This window comes from Myodes glareolus, chromosome 14 (genome assembly GCF_982192425.1).
Source record: "Myodes glareolus chromosome 14, mMyoGla1.1, whole genome shotgun sequence".
Lineage (NCBI taxonomy): Eukaryota > Metazoa > Chordata > Mammalia > Rodentia > Cricetidae > Myodes > Myodes glareolus.
In genome coordinates this window covers 13,334,652-13,347,581 of record NC_142039.1, presented here as the reverse complement: position 1 = coordinate 13,347,581, position 12,930 = coordinate 13,334,652, and the positions used below count along the sequence as shown (strand labels likewise).

At 41.0% G+C, this 12,930-nt stretch overlaps 1 protein-coding gene across 3 annotated transcripts in view; it reads right to left on the bottom strand.

The window, feature by feature from the left end:
* The window catches only part of St8sia6 (ST8 alpha-N-acetyl-neuraminide alpha-2,8-sialyltransferase 6), a 139,143-nt gene that overhangs the window by 42,463 nt on the left and 83,750 nt on the right, over positions 1-12,930 (bottom strand). For 2 of the 3 annotated variants that reach the window (XM_087896348.1, XM_087896349.1), the window contains one exon: positions 3,215-3,301. In XM_087896348.1, coding sequence (XP_087752474.1) covers positions 3,215-3,301 — 87 coding nt within the window. Of the gene's footprint in view, positions 1-3,214; positions 3,302-4,688; positions 4,713-12,930 lie in introns of those variants that run through there. The other variant, XM_087896350.1, reaches the window with a different exon arrangement.

The following is a 12,930-nucleotide window of genomic DNA, read 5'->3' as shown; positions in this document are numbered from 1 at the left end:
AGTTTGACATAAAATGCTATAAATAAATCGGATGAAAAGCTATTTAGCTACTTGACATGTATAATAACAGGGGGTGTTCTATAAGGCCAGATTTATAAATAGGCAGAAGCTCCAAGATTTGGTTATTATAATTTAATTGCACAAACTTCTGTTGAGGGTTTGCATCATTTAGCTAACAAATATGTCCATAAAATAAGCATTATAATATAATACATATCCAAGAAAATGAATACATGTCACTGTGACTATCCTTTTGAATTGCAACAAGCAATAAGTGGTGTAGCCCCAGATGTTTACTTCCGCTGGCCCTGAAGGGATGGATGGATAGGCTGCTGGGTAATCACCATGGTTACTGATTCACTCTTTATGTGGGAATGGTACTAAGGCAAAATGGTACCATCTATCATATAGTTGCCATCCATCATAATATACAGCAGGGATGCTCATTGTGCAACTTTAGCTTTAAAGAGACTGCTGATTTTTGTTTAAGGGGGGCTGAGGATGTAGCCCAGTTTGTAGAATTCTTAGCTAGTACGCATGAAACCCTGGATTCAAAATCCTGTACCACATAACATAAACACAATACGGTGGTGGTGCACAGCTGCAAACCCAGCCCTCCGGAGGTGGAGGCAGGAAGACAAGGAGACCAAAGTCATCCTTGATTACATAGCCGGTTCAAGGCCAGCCTGGAGCATATAGGTTTTATCTTCAAAAGGAAGAGGATAAGAGGAATATCTTTAATAGAAAATATTATTCTAATTGTGTCAGATTGTGGGTGAGAACACGCAAAGTCAATTTCAGTCTCTGAATAACCCTCCTTTCTTTCAGAGAGGATTTACTTTCTGCTTCCATTGGTTATCCGGGCTAAGGGCAGATCTCCCTAAATCCAGCTGAGAATGGAAATAATTCTAATTTAGGCTCCAGCCCTTTTGAGAACTGGCCTTTCCAAGGGATTCTGGAAGCTCTGCTTAACTTCTCTGCCTCTTGGCCCTTTGACATTCAGCAAGTATCTTGTGAGAATTAGCAGTCCCAGAGGCTGGGCTCCCTCCTCCTTTGCTCTCAGACCCTGCCTCCCCTGCCTCCATGGCTTTCAGTGCCGCACACAGTTGGCCCATGAACCTTGTTTTTCTTGCCTTACTCTCAGGAGGCTTACATTGAATCCATGGCCAGAAGCAAAGGAGCTCAAAGCCCAACTTTGATTACTGCAGACACTTTCCCTGTCTTTAAGCTAAGAAGCTTAGACTGATCTTCAATAACTTAGGTCAGGTGTCTTCATATCTTGTCCACCTTGCCTTCTATATGGTCTTGTAAAATCTAACTCTATTTCCACTTAGCTTATGATGGTGCAATTTTCTATCAGGTGTCAAGTCTGGTCCTGAACTACACAGCACAGGGCAAAATATCTTTGAGCTCAAACAGTTGAAGTGGCATCCCTATCTGACCCTGTATTATTTACTTCTGTGTAGCTATGAATAAAACACTTGCCAAAACACCCTAAAGTGAAGAATTCTCAGTTTTACGCTTTTCTTCTTTGGGGGGGCTCACAGTCACAGAGGATTCGGTCAAAGGATCATGTTTTGGGTGGAGCATCATGACAGCTAGCCCATGCAGTAGAAGTCCGTCATCACCTCATGACTGTTGAGAGGCAGAGGAAAAGGACCAGGGACTAGGTAAACCCTGAAAAACATGTGATCTGTTGACCTACTTTTCCCAACCATGTCCTGACTCCTGAACTTTCTAGGGTCTCCCCTCTCTTCCCCAAGCAACAACAGCACTGGGAACCTAGCACTCCACATGCACATTTGGGGAGAGCATTTCTTATGAAACCACAGCAACAGGGAGGCCAATGTGAGGCGGGGTCCGATAGGAAACCCTGAGAGGAAGCACCCACATGTCTATCCAACAGAGGGGAAAGACTCATGTCGTGCTGTGACTTAGTCAAAAAGTTACTCCTTTACCCAGTGGAGAATAACTGGAAGTTTTTTCTTACTGGGTTTTGACTCAGAGCACACTGCGGGAAGCGGGGAGAGGTAGAGCCTAGCACTCCCAGCAAGGCGGACAGCCTTCCCACGAAAAGGGGAACAAAGTCTTGGTGATAAGAAAGACATACTGTTTAATGGAGACTGTTGGCTTGCGGGCAAAGAAAGCCAAGCCTCCAGATCACGTGATAAAACAGTTTAGCACAGGCCAAATGCTGTGCAGAATGCAGAGCAAAGACTTGGGGTGCAGGCAATATATCGACTCAACACATTAGGATAGTCACGACTGGGAAGGCACAAAGAGACAGATGACCTAACTGTAAATGCTACACCATTAGGAGTAAAGATAACTGATTGATTAGTCGATTGATTGATTGATTGATTGATTGACTGGCTGAAAAAGTTCTTGCTATGCCTAGGACCCGCTATGTAGACCTAGAACTTGTGGCAATCCTCCTGTCACTGCCTTAGTGCAGAAGGTACAGGGTGAGCTAATGCATCCATCCTGCAGATGGCTCTTGATTGGTGACCTGGCAGCCAAACTGACGACACTTCAGTGGGTTAATAGCTGGAGAAATTCGGGCACCTGAATGCTGCTTGTGATATAAAAACTAGAGGAAAAAAATTAGAAGGTGGTATGTAGAAAGTAAAAAACATTATTAGTTTTCAATTTCTTTAAGTTTGAGTGTATATTTGGTATACAAGTATGTGGTGTGTCAACTTGTGAGTGTGTATGAATGTGGGGGCCAGAGGAGGATACTTAGTACCTAACTCTATTGTTCTTCATCTTATTCCCTTGAGACAGGGTCTCTCACTGAACTTGGAGATGGTCTGGTGACCAGCAAGCTCTAAAGTGATGGGCTCATGGGAAATTCTCTTCCTTCTCTGCTTTCCCAGAATCCCCTAATACAATAACATTTTATTTACAAGATAAATATTTAGTAAGTAGAAATGACACAAAGAGCTGACCGCAATCGAATCCACAGTAAATGGCACAATAAAAACTTTCTTTTGAACTCTGATTTCTTTGGAGTTAATTCCAGTAGCAAAATTGTAAATGCCTGCGTCAGCCATTGGAATAGAATACAACAGTTTACAAAGACTGTAGAGTTCAGCTCTTCTGGGTTCCCCTCAGCCCCTTCCACTTATCTTTTTAACAGCATGTTGCTTTTATTCCGGAAAATCAGAAAATGTATTTTTTTCACTCATGTTATTTATGAAAATTTGTTTTTTACCTGAAATTTTCATATTCTTCTGCGTGCCATCTCCATGGGCATTTCTGTATGTTAGTGATGATCTGAATGTAGTCATCCTCAGAATACCTGGGAGTTGAATATCAATGAGATTAGATAAGAAAGTCTCACATGGACCATTCTGGAGACACTTTGAAAATCTCCTCATTTTAGCCCTGAAACCAAGCAGAAATCATTAACTACCATGCTTGCTCCCAAGCACGGAAAAATATACAGCTTAAAATTTGGTATTATTATTATTATGCTGGTTTAAGAATATATATACTGCAAATCTCATAAGTCAAGTTTCACATTACAACCAGTGAACATATTCTCTCTGTGTGTCTCCTTTTCTCTGTCTATCTCTGTCTCTCTCTCACACACATACACAAAAGCAATCTTATATTAACTTTAACTCAACAGTAGAAAAATATTTTCTAAATGCTGATCATGAACATATAGTTTGGATTCTGTTAATAGTTTCACATAGAAACATGTAGTTAGAACCCTCTACACATACTCACACATGATCATACACACACACACGCTACACACATACACACACGTAATCATCGGGTTTTAATTTTCTGCAACACATTAAAAGCCCAGACTGGTCTATGGTGAGAAAGCTGGATTCAGGCATAAAAAGCTATAGACAGTGACACAGTCTGATAAGATAGGTGTGGGCCAAAAATCCCAGTCCACTTAGATCTCTCTCAATTCCACCATTAAGTATTAATTCCTAACACACAGAATGTTGTTTCATCTTTAAGAGTGTTCATTTGAAATGCAAATATCTCTCTGAATTGAGAAAAAAATACCTTGAGTTTTCTTTCCATGCGTCTCTCTGTCATCAGGTTGCCAGCCATTAAAGATCAAAGCCATGCAACAGTGAGGGGAGAGAGAGAGATGGGGAGAGAGAGAGAGAGATGGGAAGAGAGAGAGAGAGAGAGAGAGAGAGAGAGAGAGAGAGAGAGGAAAAGAGAAAGTCGTGCACAGTTTTTCCTGGTAGAATGAGTCTATAACCCACGAGAAGGAAATAAAGTTTCTCCAAGGTTATCTCTAAACGACGGAAGGATTTCTGACAGGCAGGGGTGTAGTCAAGCACAGAGCTCCTTTGTAGCTCAAATTTACCTTCCTCTGGGGTTTCTCCCTCTAACAATACAAGTAACAGGCATCAAGGAATCAACTTGGTTCCCACTGACTCTGCCGATGAACCCAGAAAGCAAAGCAAAGATTCCACCAGAATATTAAAAATAGCTTTAGGTGCACAGCTCCCCACACAGCGGACTCGGATCACTGCATGGGTCGAGCACTCATGTTAGTGCGTACATCATAAGAGCCCCACGCTGATGGCCAAACTGTCTGGATGAGATACTTCCAGACTGAAGTGTAGTACCTGCCTCTACAGGGCTGAAGACAGCCTTTTGAAAATGACTGCTAAACTTGAAAAAAAAATACCCATTCGGCAACTTACTGAAAGCATTCTCAATTCTGGATCTTTAAGAGATTCAGTGTTGTGACATTGTAGGTACACAGGTTCCCCATTTTTCCCAAGGCGCTATGCAGGGCTGTTCTGCTTCCTGGTTCCACTGCATCAGCTTGAGGGTGTAGCATAGAACTGCCCTCTCCTGTTATGTTAATTTCGCCTACAGCCCAAGGGTGTAGCTTAGAGAGAACTCTTCTGTTGCAGTAATTCCACCTGCAAGCAAGGTTCTCGCCCGCAGGCAAGGTTCCCGGGTCAGCTTTTCTCTGAGCCTGAGCACACCCACCTGGCTTCCTCTTTTCTCTGTTCAGCTGCTCTCTGACCTTGGGTGCGGCCCCCTGACTTTTCTCTTTCCTTGATCCTGATGGGGGGCTGGTGTCCTTTTGCCCCACAGTATATATACCCGACTTATGCTTAATAAAGCTGCCATTTGCCACTTGCTCCTTGGCAGATAAGCCTGGTCACTTTGTGTGTGTGTCATGTATTTTAACCCTTAGGACAATCGTCCGTTCTCGTGGGCTCGAGTCAGGAAAAGCGCACGCCTGTTTCGAGGTTCGGGTGTCCACAGAAAAGTGCAAAAGCTTACATGACATCTTTCTTGTCTAGAGAAGTCTTATCAATTACTAAGGCGTGGCTTTAAATCATCTCAGAATGTTATCGAGACAATCAGAGCACTATACATATAAAAGCCCATGAACCTAGGTGAGCAAACTGCTTGTGTTCACTAAGCTCCATCAGAGAAGAAGTGTAAGGGAGTGGGAAGGCCAAACACACATCTAATTATATCAACGAGAATTGCAATTGCATTTGAAGCCAATATAAAGTGTAATTGGAAGATAAAGGAAGCAGAAAGCTATTGTCTTATCATCAAACTAGATGTACCAGAGTCTAAATTTTATTGGCATGGTATTTATAAGACAAAAGAAATGAAATGTTTTATGATGTATGGTTCAGGTTAGTGAACTTAAAGATTGAGCAATAAAAGCTATTGAAAATTAAAAACAAATGTGGAAAACTAAAGGAAATGTTAACAAGCTGGGCCTGGTAGTACAAGCCTATAATTCCAGCATGCAGGGCCACTGAGGCAAAAGGTTCATGGGTTCGAACCGAGTCAGGCCTTAATGTGTTGAGAAGTAAATATGAACTTTTAAAAGAAAAGAAAAATTAACCATGGACAACCTCGAATGGTTTGTTGTATGAATAATTGTAGTCCTTCCAACAGAGAGAGGGAGAGCATCTTTGAAGTCTGATGGGATTTATCACTAAAACCAATGAAAACTCTAAAGCTGCACACCTATGCACACAAAGGACAAGAAACATGAAGGAAATGACAACATAAGAATAAGTTCTTAGCAGCAGCAAAGAGAAAAGCCTAAGTTGTCATGAAGTACAACACAGTACATATGAAGAAAGCACAGTCTGCAGCATGCTTCTTGTTAGAAAAAAATGGGAGCTGGAAGGCAGTGGACAGTGACGTAAACCATAAAATGGAGCCGGGGAAAGCTCGTTCTAGAATGCTATACTCTGAAAATCTTCCCAAAGCATGAAGGCAAGATAAAGACTTTATCAGCAGCAGTGCTGAAAGAAGACTCCAGGCAGAGGAGCAACGAGGGCAAATGGGTAACGAAGAGCTCTAGAAACAGGGTATGGAAACCCACACAGGAACCTTTTCCACTCTTTCCTACAGTTCTTTAAAAGGCAGCTGAGAGCTGGGAGATGGTGCAGTCAGTAAAGAGCTTGCCTACCAAGTGTGAGGACCTGAGTCTGAGTCCTAGAATCCAGGTAAAAATGACAGCCAGGATGGCACCCATGTGTGTATTCCCAGCAGGAAGGTACAGACAACAAGATTCCTGAGGCTTGCTGGCCACCAATCCAGCCTGTTTGGTAAGACCAAAGCCATAAGAGACCCTGTCTCAAAGGAGGTGGACAGCCTTTCAAAGGATGCTACCCAAAACTGATCTCTGTCCTTTGGCATATTCACCCCCTACACACACACACACACACACACACACACACACACACACACACAATATAGTTAAGGAAAAAATTACAAAAGAAAGAAAAGTTGACAGCTTAAAATAAAGATAGCAAGAGTAATAGATGGAAATGGTTATAACATTTGTAAAATAAATATAATCACAATTATAGAGGAAAGCCTAGATGGCAAGGTGGAGTCAAGAAGCCAGAGCAGAGGTGTAAAAAACTTTTGAAAGGAGACTACAGTAGGAAAAAGGATGTTTATTCTAACATAAAGAAAGCTATACAAATGCTGTCATAAAAATACGCAAAGCAAAAGGAAGCAGATAAAAAGAAGCAAAGAACAAGTAAATTAAAAACAAATAGCAGGAGGGTAGAATAAATATAACCATATGACCAGTAACGTGTAAATGATATAGACACACCCATCACAAGGCAGAGGAATGACAGACTGAATGTTTTCAAAAGCTAAAGTATTTTTTTTTGCTAGACGAACATCATACAAACAAGCCAAGTGTGTAAAAGAAATTATAAAACAATAACGACAGTAGAGATAATTAAAACTAAGTTTGAGTGGCTATAGTCACAGTATAGCCCAAACAAGAAATATTGCTATATAAAATCAATATTAATGAGTGAGGACTATTATCGTAAAAATAGGGTAAGATCAGAAACAATACTTATAAACCTGTTGCTTTCCTGCCTGAGCAAGGAAAAGCGAGAGAAGATACAGATGAGCAATGTCAGGAATGAGAGCTTGAAGAAGAGCCGTCCTAATGGTGTGATAATGTAGCAACACTTTGGCTGACTTAGATGTAATGGATGTACTCACTACAAGGTAAAACCACCAAATCCCACTCAAGAAAAAACAGTTGATGGCTAGTATCACTGCTATTTCAAAACTGCAATGAAAATACTTTCTGAATAGAAAAGTGTTGTTCTACACACAACAGCATCGTAGATTTTATCAAATATTTTAGGACTGTTAATACAAACTATACATCCACAAAAACTCCAAGAAACCCGAAGGGCTGGGCATCTCCCAACTCACTCTCTGAGAACAGTATTGCTCTGATCCCAAAGTCAGGAGGAAAATATTATTTTAAAAAATACAAATACTCTTTATAAGAACACATAATAAAAATGTTCAACAACAACTTAATAAATTAAATACAACGGTGCATAAGAAGAGTAAGGTTCCGTGAATAAGTGTTAGGAATACAAGGTTGGTTATGAGATACACCAACCAAATGCAACTCTCTACATGATGTAGCAATGGAGAAGAACCCAGTGATAATTTTAGCACAGAAAGTAAAAACAGCTTTCAGCCCAGCCTAACATTCAACCACACACACACACACACACACACACACACACACACACACACACCCCAATCAGCAAATTTAAAAGCAGAAGGAATTTTTGCAGTACAATGACAGGTGCCCACAAACACAGTCTATGGTTGAGACATACTCATGATCAAGATTCCCAAGACAAGGAAGATGGAAGGACGCCCACTCTCCCGAGCTGTCTTCCATTTGTACCGACATCCAACCAGTGCAATAATGTAAGAGAAAGAAGCAAAGCCACCAGATTAAAAGAAGGAAAATTGTCTCTACTCAGAGCTCAGAGATAACACTGTCATCGACTGGGTCTGCACAAAATGAGCAACTTAGCAAACCTGAAAAATACAAACTCAGAACACTCAACCAGTTACATGGGAAGCAATGATTAGAAACACAATCAAGATTCACTCTCACTGTGCAATAACCTAGAATAATTGGAACTAGGACTACCTAGGAACATCCTTGTGTAAATTAACATTTAAAAATATGAAATATGGAGGAATAAATTTGATCAAAATGTACAAGCCTTGTGCATTAAAAATACAAGATACTGTAAAGAGAAATTAAAGAACTAAGTAAATGGAGCCAAATATCATGCCCATTGGTCAGAAGTCTCAAGATTGTCAATTTTTAAACTTTATTTAGAGAATTTGGTGAATTTAAATGAAAATTACATCAGTATTTTTCTTAATTTATCTTAATTTAAGATAAATTAAGGAACAAACTATAGCACTCTACAGAGAGGAGGTAGAAGACCCCCCAAGCCTGAGGCTACTCTAGATTACATAGCATGTTTTCAGGTAGTCAGGGATGCATAGAAAGACCCTGTTTACAAAATTTAAAAAGGCAGGTCTAAACCAGGTGGTGGTGACACACATCTTTAATCCCAGCACTCGAGAGACGGAGGCAGGTGGATCTTTGTGAGTTCGAGGCTATCCTGGTCTTTAAGAGCTAGTTCCAGGACAGGCTGCAAAGCTACAGTGAAACCCTGTCTCGAGAAACAAAACAAAAATAAAAGGATGAGTCTAAAGTTCACATAGAATGGAAAGATTAAACGGAGCCTGCAGAATAAAAAAAAAAAAACCTAACAAAGCTGAGTTGCACTACCTGAATTCGGGACATGCCGCATCATCCCAATGATCTGAAAAATGAACTATGAAAGAATGGAAAAATCTAGTAGGGGTATTCCACAAGACAGTGCCAAGAGAAAAATAATCTTTTCAACAATGACTGCTGAAGCAACTGGTAGTCATACCAACAACAAACCAGCAACTTTCATCTGTTCAAGTATTACCTCTAAATATTCAAGTATTACCTCTAAATAGTTTACTAATCTAGATATAAAAGCTATGTGAGAAAAAAAAAAACCTTGATGGTACCTCAGAATGTGTGTGTGTGTGTGTGTGTGTGTGTGTGTGGTATGTGATGCATGTGTGTATAAGCGATGTGTGCATATGTATGAGAGATCCATTGTGTGATTCATGTGTGTTTATATGTGTAAGGAACATGTGTGTATGTGAGGAGCATGTATGTGAGGTGTGTGTGTGTACGCACATGTGTGTGGTGTGCATGCATCCACATGTGTGAGCAGTTATGCTTGTCTGTGAGTATATGTGTAGATACCAGAAATCTACTTTAGGAGTCTTCCTCAGTGACTCTCCACTCCGCTTTCTGAGACAGAGTCTCTCACTGGACCTGGAGCTTGTTCTTTCTGCAAGGCCTGGGATCTTCCTATTTCCTCCCCCAGCACTGCAGGTACAGGCTTGACCTGCCATCTCTTCCTTTTTAACATGTGTGCTGGAATCTGGACTAAGGCTCTTGGGCTCACTAAGCAAGTACTTTACCCACTGAGTAATCTTCCTAGGCCAAGGCGTGTATGTAGTAAGTAGACTACAAGAAGAAATCTGTAAATTAAATATCAAATGAAAAGATTATATTTGGAAAACATTATAAAGAAAATTTTTAATTGTTTTCATTGAGCTATATATTTTCTCCACTCCTCTCCCTACCTCCTCACGCCCCCCCCATACCTTCTTCCATGATCCCCACAATCACAATTTACTCAGGAGATCTTGTCTTTTTCTACTTCCCATGTGGATTGGATCTATGTATGTCTCTCTTAGGGTCCTCTTTGTTGTCTAAGTTCTCTGGGGTTGTGAACTGTAGGTTGGTTTTTCTTTGCTTTATGTCTAAAAGCCACTTATGAGTAAGTACATAATATATTTGTCTTTCTGGGTCTGGATTACCTCACTCAATATTATATTTTCTAGATCCATCCATTTGCCTGCAAATGTCAAGATGTCATTTTTTTTCCGCTATGTAGTATTCTATTGTGTAAATGTACCACATTTTCTTTATCTATCCATTCTTCAGTTGAGGAGAATTTAGGTTGTTCCAGGTTCTGGTTATGACAAACAATGCTGCTATGCACATAGTTAAACACATGTCCTTGTGGTACGATTGATAAAGAAAATTTTAAAAGGCAAAGGAACGAGGATGTAGTGAACTCTCAAAATTCACAATGAGGCCAAATAAGCCTATAAAAATGTGCAAAAGATTTGAATTGACACTTTGTCAAAGATAATAGGCGGCAGCAAAACAGAGCGTGGAAAGGTGCTGAACAATGCTAGCTACTAAGAAAGTCAAACTAAAACCACAATGCTATGCCACAGCACATCAACTAACGTGGCGAAAATCAAAAAAATGAATCATACACCGTTTGGCAAGCACAGAGCACCCAGAACTCTCCTGCTTACTGTGGGAATGTCAAACAGACTATTGCTTTAGTGAGCCACTTTGCAGTTCCTTCCAAACTTAAACATAAACATATTATGAAAACCCTGCGACCATTCTCCTAGGGTGTTTAATATTCAAGAGAGACAGAAGCACAGCCATACAAGGACCCAAACACAATTGATGAAATCAACTTTATTTCTACCAGACAAAAACTGAAAGCAGTCCAATGTAATCCAAAAGGGTTGCACAAAATTATAGTACACACACTGTAATGGAATATGCTGCTTTTATTCAGCAGTACAAAGGAACGAACTACTGCACTGTTATGGCGGCAAGATAGACAAACCTCAGAATAATTACAACAAAGGGAAGAAGCCGGAAACAAAAAGAAAATAAGGCTCAGACTGCATCAGAAAAATGCAAACTTGCCCAGAATGACAAAGTGTACCAGAGGTCATCTCGGGACGGGATTGGCATGCAGGAGTGGGAACGCCATGGAGGAGATGTATGTACTGCAAAAATGGCCCAGAAAATGTTTGCAGGTTGACAGGTTCAGAACCTTTGTGATAGTCATGGCGGATGTAAATGCAAAGATCCTTCAAATTATACATTCAGTTTGGGGTAAACATAACTTATTTGTTCCTTAAAAAATTTTTAAAGTGTTCCTAATTGCTCTAAAGTTACATTTTAGGGTATCTGGAGAAATGGTTCAGTGGGTAAAGGCACCGGTTTTACAAGCCTGGTGACCTGTGTTAGATTCCAGAAGTGGAAGGAGAGAACTGATTCCACAAAATTGCCCTCTGACCTCCGCATGAGTGCCATGACGTGAATGTCTGCACCTGCCCACACATATCAGATGCACAACAACAAAGTAACAATTTGAAGAATTGCATTTTGCTATGATGATACATGGCAGTGAACAGTGTTCCATCAGCCCGTGTATTGGATCAAATATCTGACATTTGGAATTCTATCCTGAACTTGGTATATATTTTAGATGGTAAAATTTTTAGAGTTCCCTGGACCGCTCGTGTTAGTTCTCATGAACCTGCAGAGTCCCTTGACCAGTGTTCCTCAATGGCTCTTTTCACACCGAATTTCTAGCGTCTTGGTTGCCTGCCCTGTGTTTTCTCCGAAGGGCTTGTCAGGATCGCTGTTCACAGCCCAGCACAATCTCTAAGACATATGAACATGCTCATTACCTTAGGAAACTTGTGTTTAACACGAGTGTGAAGTGAGGCCATCAGGTACTCAAAAGAAACTCAAGTCAACATTTCCGGACCTCATGTTTTTTGTCTTCTACGTAATAACGCCCCCAGTACCGACTTCCACCGACTTGTTCAATCCGTAAGTCATTCATACGTTGACTGAATTTAGCTTCCTTTTGGAATTCCAAGCAGCCATTATAGAATTCACTTGATTCTTCACACGGGAAATGGAGGAATGATTTCTGCAGCTGTGCAGGAAAGATTTAACCTCTAGCAACTAGAGAATACAGTACACGCCTTTTCAATATGATGAAATACCTGGCCAAAATCACCTGGGAGGAACCACTTGGGCTCATGGCTGCAGAGAGTCCGCTGTGCCACAGAGGATGTAAGAGCATTCAGGGTGGCAGAAACATGAGGTAGAAAGAACCACTTCCTCACCTCTCAGTGAACCCAGAAGCAGAGAAGACAGAGGAAGGAAGCCAAACTTTAGCCCCTAAAGCCTTTTTAGAGGTACCTACTTTGCTGACCAGGCTCCCTGTCCCACAGGCTTCAAAACTTCTGCCAACAGTGCCACCATCCAGGAACCAAATGTTCCAACACAGAAGCCTGTCAGGGACATTCCTCATTCAGCTCATGCCTCCTACGTCAGTTTGTTTGACATTTGGACTTGCTAGTACGTAATCTTTCTTGACCCTCATTGTTGGCGTAGGGTAGATGTGGGCAGCCTCTCTTCCCTTCCTTCCCATTCTCTCGCTAGCTGGAGCCAGTGCTTATGATAGCCTGGCTGTTTAACTTTCAGGACTGTTGTGAACAGTTTGATAACCCCACTGGTGACTTGAAATTGGCCAGTGTGGGACCATTCACACCACAGGAGTTGGCAAATGTGGCAGAAAAAAAATGGATTGTCTTCTGTTCCTTGTGCCAAAGTTCACTGTGATGCTTACACTTCCTCACAGCTGTGTG